This window comes from Myripristis murdjan, chromosome 1 (assembly GCF_902150065.1).
Source record: "Myripristis murdjan chromosome 1, fMyrMur1.1, whole genome shotgun sequence".
NCBI lineage: Eukaryota > Metazoa > Chordata > Actinopteri > Holocentriformes > Holocentridae > Myripristis > Myripristis murdjan.
The window spans coordinates 26,505,089-26,531,182 of NC_043980.1; the positions used below are offsets into that span (position 1 = coordinate 26,505,089).

The 26,094-nt window shown below is 41.3% G+C and overlaps 1 protein-coding gene across 1 annotated transcript in view; it reads left to right on the forward strand.

Annotated features, from left to right (window-relative positions):
• The window catches only part of grin2ab (glutamate receptor, ionotropic, N-methyl D-aspartate 2A, b), a 75,563-nt gene that overhangs the window by 9,552 nt on the left and 39,917 nt on the right, over positions 1-26,094 (forward strand). Inside the window, 2 exon segments of the mRNA XM_030067281.1 lie at positions 6,820-7,044; positions 7,177-7,335. Coding sequence (XP_029923141.1) covers positions 6,820-7,044; positions 7,177-7,335 — 384 coding nt within the window.

Consider the following 26,094-nt stretch of genomic DNA (forward strand, 5'->3'; position numbering starts at 1 on the left):
TGTTAAGTAATCTGAATAGAAATGACCTTAAAATGTTCCCCAAAGTTCTTATTTTAGCACACAATGTCCATTATATCGTAAAAGCAAGTTACTGAAAGTGTTTCCATATGATTTCAGTTGAACAATTAGATGACTACACTGTCCTAGATCACTAGATGTCCCTGACCCATTTAAAAAAAAATGCATGATATGAATTAGTGCCAGCATTTTATCTATTTTCAATAGTTACCTGGCCACTGATGTTACAGTTTCAAACTTGCAATAGTTCAGCTACTTCCCGAGAAACTTAGTCTCGACCCCTCGTAAACGACAGGCCTGTGTCCAAGCTAGCCTTTCATCCAAAGTTTTAGAAGAAAATTGTCTCAACCCAATTTCTTTATTTCTGGAGAAATTCCAGTCAGGTTTTAGTGCACTTCATGGCTCTGCTCTCATCAGAGTGACCGATGACCTTCTTTTAGCAGCATAAGCCTGGGAATGTTCATTTTAATTCTTTTAGATCTTAGTTAGGCCTTTGATGCTGTGGAGTAGTGGTTCTCAATCTCTTCGGCTCCTGACCCTTTAAAACAAATCAGTGCCTGCTGGTGACCCGTGTCATTGGCTGCATGTGCACAGTGGTGAATAGCCCAGCTAAAGAATGACCACCTGTTCACGTTGTTTCATTTGCTTCATTATCAGAGGAAACTACTCATCTTTCACAAGAAAACAGAAAAAAGAGTAACATGAAAAATTAATCATGATAATTTTGCATATGAGAAATGTTTTTTTTTTTTTTCTATCCCCAGTTTGAGAACCACTGCTGTAGAGCATGCCAATCAGAAAGTGGATTATTTTTAGGATTATACTGTATCTCTGTACTAGTTCAACTTCTATTTCGCCAAACAGAAACTTTTCTGTCAAGAGAGGCAGCTTGTTCTCATCCTCATTACATGTGGGGTCCCACAAGGTTCAGTTTTTGGTGCCATCTTGTTCTCCATTATATGATGTATTATCCAGGAAACATAATGTTGATTCATTCATAATATTCATTCATAATTCAACATTCTCCACTGTTTCAATATAACAGTACTATAGACTTCTGATGCAGAGTTTATATAACTAATCTATTTAAAAGGGCCACCATTAATTATCAAAGGAATATATAGAACATTTGAACTTTTTTTGTGGATTTGTGTTAATATCATGGATATAATGAATGACTATTATGAATGTATATGAATGACTACTATGGATACTGAATGATTTCTTTGCTGACAATACACAGCTACATATGCCTGTAAAGCTGATTGACTAAAATTTAACTCTTCTTAAAAAGTGGGAGATGTTCCAGAATTGTTTACACCTAAATCATTTCAAATTAGAAGTAGCCTATTTTTCCTACCACACTCTAAACTAATACAAAATAATGTAGGTACTCGGTCCGCCAGTACAAAGCCAGTAGCAAGAAACTTAGGTGTAAGTGTAGTTTTTTATGCTAATTTAGCCTTTAATGAGCATGTTGTGTGAGTTTGTTTCTTGCAACTGAAGAATATTTCCAAAATTCAGCAGCTTTCACCCCTTAGCAATTTGAAGAAAGTCATCTTTTATCTCTTCTATTTATCTCTTACGGTTGCTGTCACTCACTGCTTCAGGCAAAAGTTTTTCATCTCCAATTTGCACAAAACGCAACGGATCACTTAAACCTAAGTCACTTTTTAAATGAAATTTTTATAGACTTATTTTTATGTAACAACATACATTAATTACTATTATTATGTTATTATTGAGCAGCAAGTGAAAAACAAAACTGGAAAGGATAATCAGAAGAATATTAAAATTACAATAAAACTCAGACATTGATTTAAGTGGCTCACTGTGGAGCCTAACTTGATTTTTATGCTTGCACCCCACTGTGCCAGTTTCAACTCTGGAGTGGGACACACCGCCTCCTGAGACGCACTTTGATTTGATAAATAAGTAAATCAAGACTCCGCCAGTGTCACACTTTGTGCATGTTTGGTAGCACTCTCATCTGTTTGCTGGTGTAAAGGAACTTATTGACACACTAATGAATGCCAAAAACATCCTCTATGGTAACCAATTTTACAAATTTCCACAACATATACAATGAAGATTTGTCCGGCCAGTTATTTTGTAAAGGTTCATCAAAGGAGATTACACCACTGACTGCCGGTTAGTGGTGTAATCTCCTAAATGTGCTGTATTTAAGATGTCTAGTGCATCTAAATGCATGGGTGAAATGCCTCCTGTGCTCCTGGAGAAAGGTGCTGCCTCAGCCAGACGCGGAGCTGGAGATGTTGTGGACAGATCTCAAGGCTCTGTCTCCTCTTGCCTGGCATAGCTTTTGACAGCGATGATCAACACACATTTACACACATATCTGATCAGTCATTTGACATTGACTGGCAAATATGTGTTTTGGAATCCCAGACACATGCTATATTGGTGGCTTTCCAAAAGGTGCTATCAACAGTCTGTATTGACCATCAGCTTAGAGTTTCAAAAATATGTTTCATTATCTTTTTAATCCAATTAATGTCACAACTGCATGTTGCCAGTTCTGTTTCCACGTGCCCTCATCCAAAACCAAAACTGAAAGAAGGCACATGAAATTTAAAAGCAATGCCTCAGCAGAAAGGCATGAAAAGGGGAGAAGCACTCAGACGATTTTTCCACTTTACCAATGGGAAGGACAAAGAAATTGAGTTTTGAATAAAGCCGTGTGGAATCCAAGGCACCCCCAAATCCTCTGTATGCGTGTTAAATAGGCCAATCCTAAATAGGAGCAGCCAAATGTGTGTGCACATCTCAATTCACGAAAATTCATGTAACTTTACGCAGCGCACTGCACTGTAGTTTGACTTACTTAGTAAAGCACCACTGAGTCTTCGGAAGAAATTTGGTAGATTAACAACTGTCTCCACTTTCATAAATAATGGATTATGTAAGAGTTTGGTGCACTTGTCCTGCATGAGAATGAGTACAGCTTCTGATTTTAAACATGTTTTTGCTATGAACTGAATGAGAATTTGCTTTCTATTGTTACATCAGATTGCCTATCGAGATCTACCAGTAATAATTGAATATCGCCGTGTTCTGTTATTTCGGTTCCTTTCAGTTATTTAAAATCACTTCCTAATCATAGGAAGGGTCTAAGCTTAGCTTGTCATGATACAGTTAAAAGTGTGTGCGCATGCAAGTGTGTGTGCATGTGTGTTAAAAGCAGTGGTGTAGTCTAGTTTATTCTAGTGGGTATACGTGCATGCGTACGGGAGTGTGTGCGCACACACACAGACACACACACACACACACACACAGGCTCCCTTTCTGAAACGTTAACGTTAGCTCCAGCTGTAGTGTCCCCCGAAACGTCACGCCTGACGGAAGCCCCTATGGTCAAAAAGAGCCCGCTTTGTAACATAGAGAAGGCGACTTTATGAACGGGAAAGTGAACGTTGTGTAAAAAAAAAAAAAAAAAAAAAAAAAAAAAACATACTGATGCGTATCTTTGCACATTTTTAAGTGGTTATACGGAAATTCGGGACCTTTTCTAGTGGGTATTTGCCGTATACCTGCGTATCACGTAGACTCCACAGGGGCGTCGTAGTGGGGGGAAAAGCAGGACTGATTACCCAGGGCCACAATGGGGGAGGGGGCCCTCGAAAGGCCTGAAATAAAAAGGTTTGCCTATTGGCCGGCTATACAAGAGCCCAATAAGATTTCTTTTCATGGGGCCCAAAATCCCTGGCGGTGCCCCTGAGACTACACCACTGGTTAAAAGCATCAACATCGCACTACACACACACACAGTGGTCCCCATGAGCTTCGTAATCATCTTCAACAATGAATGCTATTGCTGCAATAAAATGCGATTAAAAACTGAAATATGACAGGGCTCATCAAGCTACCTCACGACATGGCCTCCCCCCTGCTCTCCCATCTCAGAGTGATCCTACAGGAACCACTTTAGATTCACTGTCTTGACAGTGCTTCACAAACTTCCTCTCCATGCCCTCCCTGCTCTTTGCCCTCACTTTTTCTCTTCTTTTTCTCTCAAGAGGAGTTCTCTGTCTTTCTTCAGGTTCACATACACAGACACACAAAAGCACAAATGCACACAGTCAAACGCACAGACACAAAGACGTACACAAAAACACAAACGCACACAATGCAGCTCCCCAGTGGATGAGGGCGTGTGTCTTCTCCAGCACTTGGCAGAGTCCTCCTTGTTTATTCATATTTATTACCAATAAAATATGAATGACAAAACTCTCATGGACATTCTGTGTTCCCCTGGCTCAACAGGCACACACACTCACATGCAAATGCATAGAGGAAAGCATGCAATAAAACATAAAATTGTGTCCAAAGAGTCCCCTCCATTCCTCCCATCCCACCTTCCCGTTTGCATTGCTGAAATTTTGATGTGGAGAAAAGGCTGTCAGGCTGCTAAAAGACTGTGTCTGAGGGAGCGGGGAGAGGGTTTTAGAAAGGTCAAGCAGGAATGGAACTTACATCATGTTAAACAAATAAAAAAATATGATAGTATGTCAAAACAGAGCCTTTCCTCCATCTGCTGGTATTGAGTGAAGACAGCAAACAACATTGTCTGGGTGGGTGGATACCAGTATGAGTGCCACTGAGATTTAACAACTGCACAGTTATCTCAAGAAATTTTTAAAATACTTTCAAATGAACCCCAGTCTCCTCAACCCCAAGCGGACGATCCTCACCCCTCTGTGACATCTTTTAGAAAAAAAAAAAATCAGGGTTGTTTCATGTGGATGGTTAAAAATGTTAAATAAAAATGTGAAATGAATAGAGTTTTTTTTTTTTTGCACACATGCATTTAACAAAAGGCGGCTGGGGGTTCACAGTGGGTGTTAATGGTTTGCTTTTCTTAATGCTGTGCTGCTTAATACTGAAGGTATTTTGTGATTGCATCTGCAGCCTCTAACAGGATTTACATGTTATTCCAATGATCTTGTGCAGTTTCATTAATATTGATGTACATGAGCATCTCTCTCCCAAATAACCAAGAGCCTAATCTGTGATGTCATTCAGAGACACTATCTTGAGCTGCTCCATTGGCGATGAATGAAAGACTGAAATTGTGAACATTTCAGCAATTACACCCACATGAGCTTTGCTTAATAGTAGGGCTAACGTTTGTGAACCAGAAAATGTGCTCATATCCATGGAAAATCACCCTGGGTAATGTCACAAAGTGTACAAAGGCGTTCTCTTATTCATTGACACTGTAGCAGCTTGAGGGCCTCTTAATGCCATCACACATTTGAGTACTGGGTCTATTGTTGCTAGATTTGAAAGAGACTTCATTTTTACAAATCTAGACTGAAATTTACCCAGAACAATAAAAACATCTGTGATGAGGACTAGCTTTTTGGCTTGAAGACAATGGCCTGGAATTGAGGAGGCATAATTACCGAGAACAAAAAAAGGGCTCTTTTCAGTCCATCTGAAAGTTTTTCTTTTTTTTTTTTACATCAGTAAATTGGTGTAAATAGCAAAAATTGCACGCTGATACCAGACAATTAGACCTGATTGGATATTATTGCTTTATTAAGAAACTGTATTTTCCAGTGGACCTGAAATATCAGCATAAATGCTAACACAGAAGGAAACTTAAGACAGAGTCCCCTGATGACATCTCTTTTTATTTTTTTTTAAAGCTAATTGTTGCAGTCAGCGGATGTGATTTTTAGCACAAATGCAAATTCTATAAAACGGCAAATGCATTCGGTGACCCAGACTTACGCTGACGTTAACGATTTTGGAAGCGGTGGCACAGCAGACTCCTAGTGGCTCCTAGTTGTGGAAGCTCTGATGCTAACTCCAGGGAAAGTTAGTGTAATCTTGTCCCATTGGTTGGGGCTGACACTAATTCCCTGGGACAGGAGTGTAGCGGTGTGTGATTTAGCGGCGTATGCTAAGTGCTGCTGGAGCTGCAGGCTAGTCTATGGGCACCAGGGCAGAGAGAGCAAGCTGGGAAAGTACTGACTGACTAACTGGCCTGATTAGGCCGGGTGTGAGATGACATGGATCAGATACACACACTTACCCTGCCGGAAAGACAGATTGGCAGAATATGGAAGGCGGAAAGAGGGACAGAGAAAAACATCAAATAGATTAAGAGGAAATGAGTGAAGTGGATGAAAATGATTAGCAGACAAAGATGCAAAGTTGGAAAACAAGGAAAGGGGGGTGAGTGAAGTGATACAGACACAGTAGGTTAATTTTGTGGATGTGATGGTTTCCTCCCGGGGTGTTTTTCAGCTCTGCTGGACTGTGGTGGTGTAAGAAATTGGCTGAGATGCAACGTAGCATTCGCATCATGGTTTCATTAGCCCTCATTCAGCCCAAGGCATTTCACACTGCATTTCCTCTACTCATCTGCCTCTCTCAGATCTGCTCACATTACAGGAAAAAGGTAGACGTAGTCTAAGCAGAAGTTGGAAACAGGGGCTTGGATTCAGCTTAGACAGGAACTGGGTTAGGATGTTGAAATTTTATTTATATCTTCCTTTTTTAAAACAAATTTGTATCACAGTGAATGTTATTGATCAGTACAGACAATTTTACACTTGCAGCAATATAAATACTTCCGCCTTATCAGTTAAATCAGATTGTGCTTATTTCAGGGTTATTTTATATATTCATAGCTGGCTCTTTTCTGTTAGAATTGCCTACCGGCACTGTTTATGTTCAAATAAAGACAGACAGTGAAGTAGAGATCTGGGATAGCTTCTACTGCCTGTGCACACAATCACTCTGTGTTTATGTTTGTGTTTGTGTGTTTAGGGTATGATGGGTGTAGTGGGCTGGATGGTGCTCCTACTCTCCCACATCATGGTGCCTGTGGCGTCCCAGAAGCCTCCAGGGCTCAGTGTGGGTGTGATCTTGGGACAGACACGCCCTGTTACCGATCAGGAACTACGCCCGCCTCGGCGTCCCGATGATGCTCTTGACATCAACGTGGTAACACTGAGGATCAACCAGACAGACCCAAAGTCTGTGATTACACAGGTGAGTCGCACACGCACAGTGCTGCTATACTCACACTCCATACTAATGCCAGTTTTTAATTCCAAACTCTGACACGATTCATGCACACACAGACACAGAGTGACATCTGAGTTTGTTTTGTTGTGTCCCAAGGTGTGTGAACTTCTGTCACGCACACGTCTCCATGGCATTGTGTTTGCTGATGGCACTGATCAGGAGGCCATCGCCCAGATCCTTGACTTCCTGTCCGTTCAGACACAACTTCCAGTCCTGGGAGTCCACGGAGGATCCTCTATGATTATGGCCGACAAGGTGAGTGATTATGACACACAGGCATGTGTGGGCACAAATGTGAGTGTGCATGCGCACATAGACACACACACATGCACACACACAAGTACTGAACCTACTCCTACTTTCCTGAATCCACAGTGTGCATGTTTGGGAGAGTGAGATTTGGCTGTTGTAATCCCTGCTCTCAGCCAGCTCTAAATGTTAAAGGATAATTCTTTTCAACCTACACTATATATTTTTTTTAAATGTCCTGGTGTGCTAGCAATCAGTTTGTACACTCGTTTCATTCACAGATTACGTATTTAGCAACTCAGTCCACCCAAAATGCTTGACACAATCCAATGCAATCCGATGGGCTACAGCATGAAAAATTGCAAAGCCCCTCAATCCACTCAAATATAGTCCTTTCCAAAGCTCCCACTTGAAAGATATGTCTTCAGCAAATGGGTATATGAAAAAAATGAGCTTTTGATAAATATGTTATTTTTGTATTTTCTAAATTTCTGTAAACTTTGTGCCCATTTGTAACTGGACACAATTCAGTAAAAAGTAGTTCACTAAAATTTCAAACTTAAACTGTCTGAAAATGTTGATGTACTGAACACACACTAAGACATATTCTGTGGTATTGGAAGCTTTTATTCCTGTCAGTGTTGCCTTGTCAGATCCTTTTAAATGTCTAGTTGTCTCTCTAGAGTAGAAACAGAGCTAAGTGGTGGGGTAAGCTGCTAAATGTTGGTTAAATCAATGACACAAATGTTTGGATTGATGGGTAATATGCCAGAGAAACAGATTCCTAGTTTCTAAAGGAAAAAGAAGCAAAGATATCCTGTAAAACTGGGCGCTTGTTATAGTTTGGTGTGCTGATCAATGCAAAGCTGGAGTTGTATGTCTCTTTCTTCACTGAATTCTCTCTCTGGTACTGACTCGGTAGACCTCGCCGACTGACAGACTGACTGAAGAAGCTTTGATAAAAACACAACCGGTTCTTTAGCCTTTAAAATCTCTTCGGGCACCGCAGCTGAAACACAGGAACCAATAACTTCTGCAGCACAGCAGGCTTTTGAAGTAATAGTTGATGGAGGGTGCATTAGTTGTGTATGTGTGTGTGAGGAAACAAAAAAAAAAACAGAAAAGAGGCAGTGAGAAAGAGAGGGAGACAGGAGGGAGATAGACAGGGGGCAGCTGTAGCATGAGTGAGGTTGCGACCAGAGGGTCACTGGTATGAACCCCCAGCTAAGTATATCATGGGGGGGTAAGTGAATGAATTGTACTTCCCCCTCCTTCACCAGCTATTCCTGATGTGCCCTTAAATGAAGCACTTCACCCCCAGCTGCTCTAATGGAGCTGCTCAGTGGTCAGCTGTACAAGACTGCTGTCGTTCTTGGCAGCTCCCAGGTGCGAGCATGAGCGTGTATATGTGTGTAACCTGCAACTAACCGTCCCCCTGCAATTATTCCCGCAGGCCTTTTCTGTAAATAAGAAAAGTCCTCCTGCCTACTTTAAGTAAGGACAAAACACATCCCAGAAACACAAGCAATCAATAAATAGTCAGCCAGGCATTTTGTAGTGTAAGCTGAGAGGCATTGTTAGTTTGGTTTCTCACAATGTTTTAGTTCAGACAACTGTGATAAATGCACAGCAGTTACAGAGGTTATTTAAAACATTCCCAGTCGTCATCAATTTAGATGGGCTACATGCACACACACAAACACACACACACACACGCACATGCATTCACACATTATTGTGTTGGGAGCAAATAACTAACTAAACAAATAAATGAATTAATGAAAGAATAAGTATGTTTATATAAACAAATGCATACATGCATAACTAGTCTTTGTTTATTGTATGTGATTCAAATTGAAACTTTGATCTATTAGCCTGGGACAAACCCTGGAAGCTTCGTCGGCTTCGTGAATGTTTTTGCTTTTCCTTGTTTGTTTTTGCCTACACTGTACTTCTGCCTGTACCTCTGCCAGAACTGGTAATGTTCAAAATGAATTCTACCCCGACTGCATCAGAGCTAAAAAGGAAAAAAAAAATCAAAGAATTTTAGCTGCTGAACAATTCGGAGTGCTACTTGACCCATGTGGGTTTGCCGAGCCCATTGTTTCTGTGTGAAAACTGATTAATTCGTTCAGTCAGTGTCACCTGGGTCAGTCCTGTGATACATCAGTGGACCACTCTTTCTCTCTCTCTCTCTCCTCTCTCTCTCTCTCTCTCTCTCTCTCTCTCTCTCTCTCTCTCTCTCTCTCTCTCTCTCTCTCTCTCTCTCCCTCTTTGTCTTTTGCTCTTTCCCCATCCCTCCCTCCTCATCCCAAACAGTGCATTTCAGTATGGAGCAGCCCGTGGTGTGCTGCTGCACTGCAAAAAAGGGAGACATGTTTAGGGAACACGGAGGCGCTGTGCAGAGGGGGGCGGGGGAGGCATGGGCCCCGGGGCCCAGCAGAGGAACAAGATTACTTTGGAATGTTGCACTTCCATTACAGAGGGACCGCTTTGGGAAATAAGAAATGTTGTTCACTTTACCTCACCCCATATGTGCTTGCTCACTCCCCACCTCCCTTGTTCACCTCTTCTCTCGTCTTCCTGCTGGTGTGCGGGGGATGGAGGGTGGGGGTTGGGGGTCACAGTGTGTAGGATAAGAACATGAACATGCTGAAATGGAAGGTTGTAAATTAAACATGCATGTTCTTTCTGCTTTGCTCTGCTACTGTGGTGGGATGCTGCCCTGGATGTCTGTGTATTTATGTGTGTGTGTGGGTGTATATGTGCGCGTGGGAGGGATGTATCTTTGTGTGTCGCAGCCTGGGATGTCCCATATCTGTAGGGGCCATTTGCCCAGGCTCTCTGCTGAGTCGTTTTAATATTTAACACCTGCTCCCCTTACCTGCTGTCACCGGCAGAAGATACACGGCTGTGTCACTCACTCACTCCTTCCCTCCCCTCACCTTTCATTCTTTCTCTTGCTCCTTATCTTTTCACTCCGTGGTGTCTCCCTGTCTCCTCCAGCCCAATCTCGCTGTCTTTTCTTCCTCTCCTGTTCTCGCCTCTCCTCCTCCCCACCAACTCCACTGCCACCCTATCCTTCTTTTCTGTCTTCTCCTATTGTCGTGTCTCTCACTCTTCCTGTGTCTCTCTGCTCTCGCATCCACAGTTGTTATTCTCTGGTGGCTGGGGCTGTGAAGAGAAACAGCCGGCTATGTTAGAGGGCTTTGGGAAATCTGGCTAGCCTTGAACCCCAGTGTGTGTGTGTGTGTGTGTGTGTGTGTGAGAGAGAGAGAGAGAGAGAAAGAGAGAGAGAGAAACAGAGAGAGATAGAGAGAAAGAAAAAGGGACAGGAAAAGAAAGAAAGAGAATGAGGGGGAGAGAGAAAGAGAGAGAAGCTGGGTTAGTGCGGTTTCTATGGTGACTAAACCACTACAGCGTTTAGTACTGTTCTGTCTGCTGAGGTACTCAGCGAGTGTTGCTAGAACAAAGAACCCCGAAAAACACACACACACACACACACACACACACACACACACACATATGCACACACACACACACACACACACACACACACAAAGTTTAAATTTGGAATCCCAGTCAAATCAGCGGTGGGGATTGCAATGGGAGCAACAGAAAACCTAAACACCAACAAAAACCATGACATTTAAAATAGAAGCTGATCTGCTTTTTGCTTCTATGCGGAATATAGGGAGTTTTGACAATGATTTGTTGTGAGTCTTTGAATTCCTTTCTCGTAGACTGTTAATGCTTCAGAACCAGCACAATGGGAAAATGAAATCCCCTGATAGGCTAAGCAAAAAAAAAAAAAAAAAAAGCATGCCGGGCACAGAAAGCCCGAAGACACCGCAGTACCGTAGGCTAATACTGCAAATTTGAAGCGTTTATTGTGAAAGTTTTACATGTAGCAACTCTAAGTTACTGCAAAAGACAAATTTCAGTGACATTAATATTTCCTTAATTATAACATTATTTCATGATTGTGGCAACACTTTTGGTGCTAAGCAGTCATTGTGTGGTGTTTTGCAGTTAATGTAGTGTGTGTCTCAGTGTAGACTGCAGCTAATAAACTTAAACAGCAAAACCTACCAGTCAAAAGAAAACAGAGCCACATTTGCATCACTCCTCATTATTCCTTCTCATCTTCTCACTTTCTTCTCTAGCACACGTAGCTTCGTCTGAGCAATTTATTTGTTTGTTTTTATTAGTTTGGATATTCTGTTGATGAACTGTGAGTCTCTGTTGGTTTTGCTCTTTTGTCTGTCTGTTCAGCCTTGACCCAGCTGTTCTCTTATTTATTTAAACAAATCACTCTTGCTGCCTCCGTAATCGTAAAATGCATCACAGCATAATTGACAGAGGATTTTTTTTTTTCCCCAGGAATGTCCTTCTCATCACTGAGCGTTTAGGACAGCAAATGTAAAAGCTTTCATGAAATGACTACATGTTGAGTCATTATTACATGCCATCAATCAGCAGTAAAAAACACCAAATTGTACATTTTGCCCCACTGGCAGGCAGCACCTGAGGATGGCCGTGTTGATCCATCCTTTCATCTGTCTCTGTCTACATGTCTGTCAATTCAACACTTAAACCCCAAGGCAAAATATCTCGAAATCTATGGGGCAGATTACCATGAAATTTGGTGGGTACATTCATTTGCCACAGAAAAGGAACCCAGTCAGTTTTGGTGACCTCATGACCTTCCCTATAGTGCCACCTTCAAGCCAAACTTTTGACTTGTACAGTACGCAACATACGTAGATGTAATGGATGGATGGCCAAGTAATATGCTCAAAGTACTCATACTAAATCTAATTAGCAGATTACCATAATATTTAGTGAGTGCATTCAGTCTCCCCAAAGGAAGTTTCCTCTTGATTGTGACGACCTCATTACCTTTCCTCTGGTGCCTATTGGTCGGATTGTCATGAACTTTGGAAAGCACATTTATTTTGCCCAGACGATGAACCCTGTCAATTGTGATACCCTCGTGACCTTGCCTCTAGCACCACCCCCAGGCTATTCTCCTACTATTTGTACTCTCCCAAAATGCACCAAGTCAAAGGGCACCAGTGGCAATGGACCCATACATGTTTGAATGAAAAAGTTGCTGGTCATTACTTAAAGTGACAACATAGTGAAAACAACCAATTATCCCTAAAAAGATATATGCAAATCCTTTATTACAGACTAAACCAATAGCTAAGTTTGTTGTGAAAAAGCAATTATTTGAACAGGGGAGAAAGTCTGGGGAGCGCTGTCCAACCATTCAAATATGTAAATCTAAGAAAGCTCTAAATTAGAGACAGGCCCAATTTTCAGTTTCAAGTTTAAACAACAGTTTTCTTTTCCTCTGAAGTATATGAAGTTGTTTTGGAAAACATTATTTACAGTGTGTTTGCGTGTGCGCGTGCGTTTGTGTAACTGTCTGTTTATGTGTCTCTCTGTCTTGTTTATCTGTCTGTGTTGGCGGCGAGTCTCAGTTATTGTTGTTTGTTTGTTGGAAACGGCTGCTGGAGATGTCAATCTCTCCTCAGCAGAGCTGCTGCTGCTGTTTAGCATACATCACAGGCTGTGTTGGTGTGTTGTGTGTCTGTCTGTACTTAGTAATGGAGCCAGCAAGGTCTGCTATCAGCCAACAGGTTCCTCTGATTAAGGACACAAACAGAGAACTGCCTTAGCTGGACCCTCTGTTGGTGCGTATGTGTGTGTGTGTGTGTGTGTGTGTGTGTGTGTGTGTGTGTGTGTGTGTGTATGCGTGTAAAAGAGTGTGTGTGCACATGTGTCACTCCAAGAACTGTCAGCACTCACTTCCGCTCAGCCTCAAACACTGCACACTACAGCGCCGGTCCCTTGCCAGCCTTCCAGTCTTCTATGGCCGTATCTCTCATCGTTGCCTCTCTGTTTCTCTAACTCTCTCTTTTTCTGCAATATCTCTGAATTGTTTTGCAGCTCAGTGTGGCTGCTCTCTATATGTCTGTTTTTGCCTTTCTTACTCTGTATGTGTTTCACCACTGCCATCTCTCTTACACTCATCCTCACACACAGTCAATGCTCTTCTGCTTTTTCTCTCCATCACTCTCTTACATTCTTTTTTATTTTTCAGTCATCCTCCATGTCTTTTACTTGCTCTCTTTCTTCCTGTCACCTCATGCCAACCTTATCCCCTTTCCTTTTCTCTTGTCATCCCCCCTGCTCTCCTCCCTCTCTCACGCCCCAGTTGGGGAGTACAATGGGATGGCAGTGGCAGGGTTGTGTGTGAGTGTGTGAGTATATGTGTGTGTGTTTCTGTATGCAGTTGGCTCCTGGCAGGATTGTATGATTTTTGTGTATGTGTGTGTGTGTGATGTCACAGTACAGCAGCTCTATAGTTGCTCTCTCTTTTTTAATCCCTGTGCTCACAGACCACACTGCTATTTTAAGATTCTATAAACCTTTTGAAAGAAGCTTCAAGCGAAAGGCTAGTCCGTGTGCTGTGTGTTTTTGTGTGTGTGTGTGTATGTGTGTGTGTGTGTGTGTTTGTTTGTTTGTTTGGGAGAAAGACTTAGTAAGCAAGTGAATGAGTGAGCGAGCGAGTGAGTGAGTGAGTGAGTGAGTGAGTTTGACAGAGAAAGATGGAGAGAGTGTGTAGTTGTGCTTGCATGTGTGTGTGTGTGTGTGTCTGTGTGTGTGTTGATTTCTCAAAAAAATCAAACTTAATCAACAGTTAACAGTTGGTTTAACAGTTTGATTTTGTACATAGAGGCAAATCTAAAACCTATTTATGTAACTGGAAAATAAAAGTCCCCTCTGATTATACTGTTTCCAATTGAAATATATACAGGCATTTTCTAAATAGAGCATATTTTTCAGTGACAGTTCCCTGCATGCCCTCCCCTGCACTTTTGCCATTCAGTGCTGTCTTTAGCATGGTGAATTAGGACATTCTGCCTGACCATCTCGAGCGCAAGGTTGGTGTTAGCAGCACTGCTCTGGCTTAATCACGGCAAACAATCGCAGCAGAACCCTCTCCGTCACTTAAGGCATTTTTTTTTTTTATCATCCTTGTCTAGCATCTCTTTAGGGGTTCTGCAAGATCCTGTTCCAGTTGTCTTCTCCATTTATACACATTGCATTTCCCTGCACGGTAAAGCCCCTGATGCACCAAGCCAAGTCTGCCCACAGCTCTTGTCTGTCTCTCTTGGGCCGTCTGTGGCCAAAGAATGCCTGTAGTCACGCACCTTCAGCCCTCATCAGCCCTCCTCAGCTGCCCCCCGGCTGATTCAGCATGTTGAATTGGCGGCAGAGGCCATCAAAAGCTTTCTGATTGGCCAGAGGATAAATAGAGATTCTTTGTATGTCTCTTTTTTTATACTAACTGGCTCATAAGCTAACTAACCATATAGACAAACCAGTGCCACTTGTAACTTCTCATCAACCATATTCCCAATTTCACACAACAAAACCATTTGAATAGACTCGGTGGGTGTTGTAAAAATAAAGGGCTAGCACCAGTTTGTTTCTTTCCTGTTTGCGATGCTGAGGCTAGTTAACTTTTTTGAGACTACTGCCACCTTCTGGCACAGAGGATTATTTTAGAAAGTGCTATATATTGACTGTCAGCAATAGTCTGTGTGATGTGGTTTTGGTATATTTTTCACAGGAGGTGCAAAGGGATGCAAAGCAATCTGTCAGCTTGAAGAGGTTGAGCAGTCACTGTATGCGGACAATACCCTGCTGTAACTCTGGCCCAGGTCTAGTGATCAGTGACCTTTAATAACTGCAGTAAATATCTTGATGACAAAACTTTCTTGCTCAAAACTTTGTTAAGCTAAACATGGCCAACTCTGAAATTGTTTTATTTGGATTCCCCGATTCCATTAGAAAAAATTCTACAAATGATTTGGGCCACTTAGCCACAAATGTTACATTATGCCAAAAATCTTGATGCAGTCTTTGATTTGGCTCTTAAATGAGTCAACTAGAGTGGAGAGAGGACATTTTTTTCAGCCAAAAACAAATATTTTTGTTTTTCTCCAAAATCCAGAGAAACACATTCAAGCCTTTCTCTGCCTCCCTCTGGATTACTGTAACTACTTGCACATATAAGTCAGTCTTCCATGTCCTGCCTGCAGTCAGGAAAGCACAGTGCCAGGCCTCTAACTGGCTCCAGGAAGGTGGACCGTATCACCCCTTCATTGGCCTGTTGTCAGTGGCTTCCATTGCAATTCAAAATTGGTGTTCTTTGTTTTTAAGGCGCTGAAAGGGATTTCTTCCGCTCCTCTTCTTATGCCTCTGGTTTTCTGTGTCCCCGATTCCCCTCTAGAGCCGTTAGTTAATTGACATCAGGCCCTTGGATGTTCCACAGTTTAGTTTGAAGATTAAAGAATGAGAAGGATTTTCCAAAAAACAATGTATCGAATCATACAAAAATAATCCCTCTCAATCATCACTGGGCCCCACTTCTAGTGGGTCATAACCCACTAGAAGTGTGTAGCGGTGTGTGTATCTGCAGAGTCCCTGCCCTCTGCCTGTATTTTCGTGTCTTGCCGTGCTTGAGATGTTTCTGGGCATTAGCCTTTGGGCATTTGGTGTGTAGCTCCCACAGACATGGACTGCGGAAAAAAGGAAGTACAATGAGGTAAAACACCATGTGAACAAAGTTCGCTTTCACCTACTAGTGAGCCCTAAAGGAGTGGATGAGGATGAAGCATGACATGCTCGACAGATTTTTTTTTTCCCATGACGGTGACAGAATTTTTTTCACAACTGACAAATCCCTCTCATTCTGCCTTTAAGAGACATATACACTTTTGCTTTTGCTGATATATTACATTGATATTACATTTGCTGCCCCTAGACTATGTAACCCCCTTGTTATATCAGACTCCTGATATAATAATAAAGGTTGGATAATAATTGTCCAAAAATGTGCCATTGACACTAACGTCAAACTTACTCTAGAAATTGATAAGCTTTTATACCCCATAGGCCAACCTGTAACATATGGACACTATTGTCCCAGTTGATTGTGATGATGATGACAATGGTGGTGGTAATGTCAAAGACGATGATGATTATGGTGACAATGATGATGTTCGTGATGACTATGGTGATGAGCAGTAGAGTCCCTGTTCTTTCAGAGAGCTCTAGCTTTTTTCTGTCTGCATATTTGAAATAGGGAGGATGACTGTGATAGTTGGAGATAGCATTCTGCAATTTGATTTTTTTCTAATGAGCAATAAAGATAGTTAAAGAAAACAAAATCACAGCTGAGTAACATTTTGTCTGTATTGTCTTATACAAAAACACTATCAATCAGGCTTTTTTAATTCATCTCAGTGTTACTGTTTGAATTTATGCTCTAAAATTCCATTCAAGGACAGTAATCCTTTGTTGTGCTAATATATGCTCAGTGAAATTTTGTTGATGAAAAATAGCATTTCCCAAAGCATCAGGGAGAAACACTGTTGGGAAAATGCATTTCACAAGTAATTAAGATGTAGGACAGCCAATAGGGTTTTTAGGAATTCAAATGAAGACAAAAGTGTTGCAACAAATATCTGACAAACACCTTAAAGCCATAGTGAACACACCTTCATATAGAATCCATGACTTCTCAAACAGAGTCTACCTTTCATACACAGCATGATGATGCAGTGTGGGTAAAACACCTTCCAAGCTGTTTGGACCATGAGGTGCAAATTTACATCTGGTACACAGTTGTAGCGTTTTGTTTTGGAAGCATCTCGTGGTGTGCTGTGCACAACCACTGGCACCTGTCAGTGTTGGGTTGGCACCTGTTTGTGCCAATACTGTTTGTCATTCATTATTTTTCTACTAGCATAATTGCAGGGCTAAAATAGATAGAGAAAGCGCTGGCCCAAGCCTTCATGGTGCTCAAAGCAGAATTTTACGGTGACCGAGAACCGCCAAACGCGCTGCAACAGCCAAATGCGTCTCAGTTACAGAAACCAGCTTCAAGTACAGAAACGATCCAAATTCACAAACTCAAACACAAGTCTAAACGAGGTGCAAAAAGAGGAACGTGGTGCAAATGAAAAAAAGGTGCTGCAAAAAACAAAGACAACTTCGTCATCATCAAACGCGCTGCAAATACAGAAACGATCAAAGCACAAAACGATTCAAACCAAGAAAGCATCTTCAAAAGAAAAACGCTTCATAACTCCAAACCTGCAGGGGGCGCTCTCAGCGTAACAGCCCAATGGAGAGACACACGGGATGGAGAGCGAGATAGAACAGCTGACTAAAACACGGTGTTTCAGCATACAGCGGGAACGGTAATGTGACTTTTATTCAGTTATATTTATATATGTTTATATCACTGTACAACGCTGCACATTACATGACGTTTATTTTATCATATTTTACACCAGACGTTACAAGGCTGCACATTTGCATGTAGATTGTTTCAGTCAGCTGTTCTATCTCGCTCTCCATCCCGTGTGTTTAAAATAAAAAGCTGGTTTCTGTAACTGAGACACATTTGGCCGTTGCAGCGCATTTGGCGGTTCTCGGCCACCGTAGAATTTGATATGGGGGCCCCTCAGCACCGCCAACACTATTGACTATTGTCAGTGCTTGATCATTCACACACCGGGTGTAACTCTAACACAACCATTATTAATTTTATTAGTTGTACCTGTGTTGCTTGCAACCTGGCATGGTTTCACTCTCGTATGTTTTTTAATCTTAAAAGGTAGCAAACTCACCAGAGGTCTGGTGTTAATTTGCATCATAATATTCAAAGTTGTGCAGTAAGTGGCATACTGAATGTGGTGTATTGAAAAGTAACAAAATAAACTAGCAGACAATGCATTTACTATAAACAAGTTAATCACTTTAATTTCTTTACAAAATTTGCAGTGTGCATCAGCGCAGAGCAACAATTAACTATTAAAAGCAAATTCCTTAAATAAACAGCTCCTCCCTAGTAAAGTTTCCTTCTTAAATGAAAAAATAAAACACTGAAATGTAAAAAACAGACAATATTAAATAAATAACTAAATAATGACATAAAATGAACAGAGGGAATTGTAATTAGATAGCATTAATGGTTCAAGAATAAAATATAAAGCTGAATAATTATTTTTTAAAACTATGTACAGATATGTAAACACACAAACAACTCAGAAGAGTAATGTTATCATGCTTAGCTCTGGAAACCTGAACCATAGACAGCATGCTGCTAACATCTGTTAGCAGCACGTCCTGTCGGCGACCCGCTCCACCAAACTCCCACAGTGCAGGAACAGACTTTCAGGGCACAGGGTGGCCGTGACTGAGGCACCACCCTGCTCATTACATGTCAGTGAAAAATTATGTTGAACCTGTTATTTTAAGGCAAAATTGTCACTTAGTGTTGCTTTAACGTTGAAATTGCATTTTTATTATCATCATATCATCAAAAATTTCAAGGGACATTTCAAGTGTTCTAGGGGGCCCCCTAGTGGCCATGGGGCCCTAAGTAAGCGCTCAGTTCGCTTATGCCCTGGGCTAGCTCTGGAAAGAGAGACACTCATATTCACACCTATGGGCCACTTGGACTCATCAGTTCACCTTACTCACATGTTATTTGAATATTGGAGGAAATGGGAACCCCACATGGATACAGGGAAACATGCAAACTCCACACAGAGCAGCACTGAATCCAGGTTATTAGTGTGAGATGCTGACCACTGATCCATCGTGCCACCCCACTGATATTATTTTTTGGCATATCTGCTTTATTAGAGAGAGACAGTGGGAATAGACTGGAAACACAGGGCAGAGAGAGGGAATGACATGCAGCAAAGGGTCTGGGCTGGATGGGAGGCCGCTGCGGCTAAGTTAACCTAAGTAGTGAGTGATATGCACTCTACACAGTGAGTCACCTGGCCACCCCCCACTAGTATTACTACAAAAGAAAACAATTACATTGATAAAGCTCTGCAAAAAGGCAGATTGTTTTCTTTTCCCCAAGAACTCATAAAAAGGCTGATGATCAAGTATTGGCCTGATATTAAGCCTATTTGGAGCTGGCCACAACATTAAAAGGAGGCTGTCTACATTTAATGCATTTTTCAAAATAAGAATGGGTGAGATGAACTTTGTTATACCACAGTCAATTTCACATTTTGACTGGCTAAGTGGCATATCTCCCTGTACTGGCACTCCAACCACATTTATAGATATATGTATCACTTTATCTTTTTTTACCCTTAGTTCCTGAAACTACACTGATACAAAGAAATGGTTGATCCATTGAACTGTGATAGCTGATACCCAGAGACAGTTCACCAATCTAACAGCAGCAGTTGAGTAGGATGTGTTCAAAAGTATTACATTGCCAAATAAATATATCAGGCTTGTAATGAGCCTCTGTTTTTCTTTGGAGAATCATTTTCTCCGCAGCTAATAAAAAATCAATAATGAATTAATAATGAAACTGTAGGATAATCACAATAATAAGCTTGAGTTTGTGATATTTTGTGCGATGTTGGCACTGGTGTGCTGTGGTTGTAGGCACGAGGCCAAAGGCCCAGTTCTGTAGATCAGCATTCCCTCTGGTGTAGTAATGCTTTAATAATCCTTGAGGAGAATGTGGCTAAAACTTTGTAAAATCAATGGAAGACATAAACCTGGACAAGCGCAGGCTTTTTCAGCACTCACTGTGTCTGCAGGAAGGTTTCAAGTAACAAACTAGTAACTGAACAAAGTTAGGTTGCAGGCTTAAAGTTTTGCTATTCTGGTGTGATGATCCATCTGCAAAGCTACCATTGATCTGCACACTGTCATCGTGATTGGTGTGTGAACAAAGGGATGCACTCTCCAGAGCAGGCACCTTCTGCAGGCACCAGTGTATTTCCTAACTATCCAATTATCAAACAGACCAAATCCAACAAACAGGGATACAACCCAATCAATCATAGTTAGGGAGGTGTTTGACAAAGTTGCAGCTCTTTAGGGACCAATAGCTGCTTCTCTGTCTCACATCAATAATTTCTCAAGTGCAAACAGTGCACTCTTATTTTCATAGCTGATATTGAGGAGGAATAGGTTTTTTGATTTAGTATTGCCTCTCAATCGTACTAATAGTTGAAACAGTATATTCAAATTTCGAACTCAGATTGTAAATACTTTACAATTGTAAATACTTTACAAATACTTTTAGTACTACAGTGCATTTAACACCTTCCATGAGTGGATCACTTACTTCTGCATAATGCTCATAATGGTTGTCTAGCAATGATAATTAGTACAGAAGCATGTTATAAACTGATAAGGTGTTAGGTTACATTATGATTCATTATGATGGCATCCATAGTTCCACCTGCATACATAATATTGATAAGTGGTTACACAAGCATGCATCAGAGACAGATAAGAAGTGCACTACTGCACATTACACAGTAAGTGCTCACACTTGCATACATACTGATATAGCAGTGTACAGGCAGCCATATGTGCTAAGAGTACAGGCACATGCCTTGGGGCATCTACCATCCATGTGCTTCACATGTTCTACTGGGCAGGAGGTAAGGAGAAGGAGAGAGGTATAGAAGGTGGGAGAGTGAAAAAGAAACAGAAAAAGGGAGAAAAATAAGATTTGAGTGAAGCATGTGTCAGAGGCGTACCATGTTGATGTCAGTTCCACTCCTCTTCCTCCATGTTAAGAAGTTCTTCTCTCCCTCAGAGGAGAAAAACAACCCTTCACCAACTGGCCCAGAGAGAGAGAGAGAGAGAGAGAGAGAAAGAGAGGGAGGGGCAGGAGAGAGAGAGAGAGAGAGAGAGAGATGCTAGTGAGTGCAGGTACAAATGGAGATAGACAAATTGAAGGAGAGTGAGCGTGCAACTACTTATTGAGCTCACCTGCCACGGTAATTGGTTGGAAGCACAATGTACATCCTCTGATCTCTGTACCTTGTGACTGGACACCACCGATATAGAGAGTGATATGAAATCCAGCAATGTTCAAAGAGGCTTGCCACGGTGACTTCAGCCACTGCCTTTTTACTTCAACGGCCAAATTGACCCTTTGACGTGATGTCAAACATTTTAGTAGAATTTTATATTATAGGAGCCGAATAATGGTAATTACTTTCATTTTAGCCCTCTTACAATTGAGAAGTATTTTACAATGTCTGTCATATCTGATTAACCTTCACTCGATTCAAGATCATTGGGGCTGTTTGGAATTTGAGGCTTTGCCAGCAATTATGTGCAGGAATGTGCAGCTTCGCTATGACGGGGGAGATGCAATGTGAATTTGTCGGGTTATGGCAGAATATATGAGGGTCGGTCAGTGAGGGGTCTCTGAAGCAGGGGTCTCCAGTGGTCATAAATTATCTGGAGGTCTTAGTGGTGTTTCTCACCCTGAAGCGCATCATGTTCTGTTGGGAATGGATAATATGACAACAGTAGCTTATATCAACAGACTCTGAGACTGATACACGTCCAGGTCATGGATCTACTGTTCAGGGTCATGCCGGTATGTGGAGAATGCAGTGGATCTGTTTGTGTCAAGAGAAAATGCGCAGTGTCCTCTGTTAAAAGCAGGGAAAAAAGGTATTCAAATACTGATTTTGCTCTTGATTACCATGGATTACCTAAAAATCATGCTGTGCAATTGCCAGCTGCCTGCCTGACAATCATTAAGCAAACCTCCAGAGTGCTGCTTTTGACCATCAGTTGGTGGCTGGGCATCAGCAGTGGTTGGGCACTTGAACGAGCCTAGCTGTAAGGAACATGAACTTACTCATCAGTTGATCAGCAAGCTGAGAATACCACAAACGTTACTGTAAATGTGAAGATGATAAACTTAAACTGCTACTCTAGTGAGTGCAAACTTACATGTGCACTGTGAGATTTTATCCGACCACTATGGTATCCCAGCAGTAACATTGTGTGCATGTGACCTCTTTGCAAAAGTCACTCCTCTCCACTCCTCCTCTCCCTTCCTGTCTCTCTGCCCTCCAACAGTATGGCAAGAGTAGGCTAATTTTGATATTTTTGCAACAAACTTTGGAGAAGGCGAGAAAAGGGCTGAAAAACAGCCCAAACACATGGTTTGGTATTTGTTTAACCCTTGTTACAGTAAAAATAGCAGTCACTGTGTCTGTCAATACTCACACATATTTCAGCAAACAGTATATAGTGCTAACAAATGTAGACTAAACCTTCTCCCTGCACTCAGTAGGTATACTAGCATCAAGCTATTTGAGTTGACTTGACTACTTGATCTGCTTCAGAGTGATAACGCTAGCCAAGATTACTAGATGGCTGCTAAATTAACATCAACTCAGATGTATGCTGAATTCATGCCCACATACACACAACATTAGAACATGAAAATAATCAGAAATAATCAGAAATACCTCACTGATCCCAGAGGGGAAATTGGGTCAGTTGCAGTTGCTCAAATAAAGACTAGCAAATAATAAGACTAATAGACTAATAATAACGACTAGCATTTATTATCAGCCAACACATTAAATGTTAACCGCAAAAAAAGAAGTGAACACCTTCAAGATAGAACAATGGGCGAAGCAATTAAACATGTGTTTAACTAATCATCTTCACTACTCTATCACTACTAATTATGCAAACATGAACAAATGCATGATTAAACGTACCTACATCTGGAGAAATATGCTCCTAACTTCCTATGTATTATATTCATAACACTCTGTGTGTCTATGCACATTACTAATATGTAAAACAGGACAAAGACGAGGCAGAGAAGCGTACGCTGTGCTTCAACAGGTTGTTCTCTGCAGAATGATGAGAAGGTAGTATTAACTTTCTATTAATAGTCCCACCACTATAAGCGCTCTCCTCCCTCCGACTGGCTTGGCAATCGCACCCTCTTAAAAGAAGACATAATTATAGACAAATTGTACACAAAATTACAAATAAATTGTGGCAACATTTAATCTGTTACATTTGACTGTAGGTTTTATCCACCGTTACAGTAACCTCTCATGCAGCTGCCTCTTCTCATAAGCTTTCCAATTGTGACCACTAAGCTCAAACTTTTATTCATCTGTAAACATGAATTTCTTTCAGATTTTCGACAGTGATATGTTGGTATTGTTTGGTCCATGCTGAACATTTAGACTTATTTTTCTTGTCAAAAAACTTGTTAGGAAACGGCTTCTCTCCCCTTAATGCTACTGCCATTTGCGAATTGACATTTTTACTAACTGGAGTTGGAGGTTCTTTGTTCACTTGGCTTTGTGTCTTGGATGCAGATGTGCTGTCTCAAAGATGTTGGCTTGACACACAAGTCCTCAGATGAAGAGGCCACTTTAGGTCTGTCTGGTCTTGCTTTGGCTGAAAATGGCTTGTTTGTGAAAATGTCTCCAGTGTTTCAGCACACAGGAGACGTTTTCCCCCCAGAGTGCCTCAGCAAGCTCTTTTGACATTTGCACAAACAACTGGAAAACATTTTTCAGCCACAGTCCTTTTTCCAAGTTTCTCAAAGACCTAGCAAAACAGAGTAGCATATTAATTTTGTCAATATCTTTATCACTGTGTTTAATATCTTCATGACTTGTTGAAAGACCTAAATAATTCACATTGTGTTTAAGAACCATGCATTTTTAATATTTGAATGAAATATTATTTGACAACAGTTTGAGAAAACCTGACTAAATGGGGTGTGAGCATGATTTTCAGATATATTTCAGTTTAACACTGAAAGAAAAAAACATTGATTTGCATTAGTTGAATAAATAACACAGGCTATTCTTAAATAGGCTTAAGAAGTATCAATTTAGTGAAAATGTTTTAACAATGATAAAAGGCTAAATTATGAAAACAAACAGTTCTTGGTAGTGGATGAGCTAGCCCATGACATGGACAAGGCGGGAGAGAGAGAGAGAAGGGGATGGCATGCAGCAAAGGGCCAGAGTTGAACCCAGGATACACACACACACACACACACACACACACACACACACACACACACACACACACACTTTGAAGTCTTTCAGAATGGATTACACCACAGCTCCAGTTGAGTGATTTCATTGGACAGGAGGCATTCCATCAGCGCTGATATTCAGTACAACATCGCTCTGAGGTTTTACTATTCTGTATCACTTCTACAAGTGCTCTGTAATAACTGTTGTTTACATTAACTACTGCAGTCTACACCGTAGCACACTTTGCACAGTGACGGCACAAAAATGGACTTGTTTCTAAAAACAGCACTGGAAGGAGCCTGGATATGGCCACTTGGTGTGCTTTGTGCCCCCCCTGTGGCAGAGCTGCCTCCCAGACTGTGATTGTGGTTAGAGTTATGGTTAAGATGAAGGTTGGAAAGCGTTGGATTACAGGCAACTCTCAGGGCTTAAAAGTACCATGAGCACATATGAGTGGAGCCAAAAATTGATTAAACAGATATCTCATAATCTGTTGTCGCTTATTACCATTAGCTGATAAATGTTGCTGTTTGTAAAATTGTTATATAAAGGCAATATAACACATGAGGTCATGCTGTAATACTGAATATCAGCATGGCTGTGATTTGGTTGTAGATAATCACAGTAACATCACTCCCTCTAGTGTGATGTTACTTAAATGTCTTTGTAACTAAAAGCTATTCAGAGCTTATTTTCATTTTACCTGCGCCACATAAAAAAGGCGACTACAGACTGAATTCTTTAGAAATAATGAGAACAAATGATAGAAAAGACAGTTGAAGTCAGTGAGAGATTTAATGTGAGAGAGGCATTTGGGGTCGACGATGGGGTTTATTTTCCTTGTATTTATTCATGTAAGGCTGACATAGCATGCATATTGTATTCATCAGCATCCTGGTTCACATTCATACAGCTGAACAGATTCACACCTGAGAGCTGCCTGGCGCAGCCTCACTTCTCTCCTGTTGGCTACTGAGCAGCTCCACTGTGTAACATCTGGGATTTATGCTCTTTGCTCAGTGGCACCATGGCAGTTGTGATGAGGGAAGGGAGAGCATTTGTCATTCTCCCACACCACCACAAGTTTTGCCAGCTAGTCTGTAATTCACTCCAGCAAACTTTGAGTCATGAGCCCACTTCTCTGACCTAAATACAGGACTCAGTTCAGATGGTGTTCTACCCTAATTTCCAAATTAGGAAAAAAATGCTATAGGAAAATAATCTTAAAAAGAATTTATGAAGATATGTCAGCACAGTTGCATGTAATGACAACCTTACTTTTTTAATCCATAACGATGATAATGATAGACACTGGCTGTTTAAAATTCCTTCCATAATACATTCTGTGCTGGCAAAGAAAACTCAAAACAGCATGTCAAATCCAGCAATATATTTTTCACCCCCACCCCCGTGTGTGTGGTACAGATGCTCTTTTTCCCATCGGAGCCTCTGCCCTTTAACTATTAAGATAATCTCTGCGTCACCTTGATAAAGAAATATGGAGAGCAAAATCATCATGATATAAAGACAGAGAAACGGAGTGGCGCATGGGTAAGGGGAGGAAAGGAGAGAAGAGTTATGTTGTATTTCTAAGGTGATGCCCACTTTGGCAAGTCAAACTCTCTTCACCGCTCTGCTCTGCTCTGCTCTACTCTGCGTGGGTTGTTGCTGTATAAATAACACTCACAAAGCAGATCAGAGAGAGAGAGAGAGAGAGAAAGACAGGATAAGGGAGGGAGTAACAGTAGAGAAAGTGATGGTGAGGGAGACGGGGAGGAAGAGGTAACGAATGGGGGAGGCAGTGTGAGAGAGTGGGAGAGAGAGAGAAACATGGAGACGAACAGTGGATAAA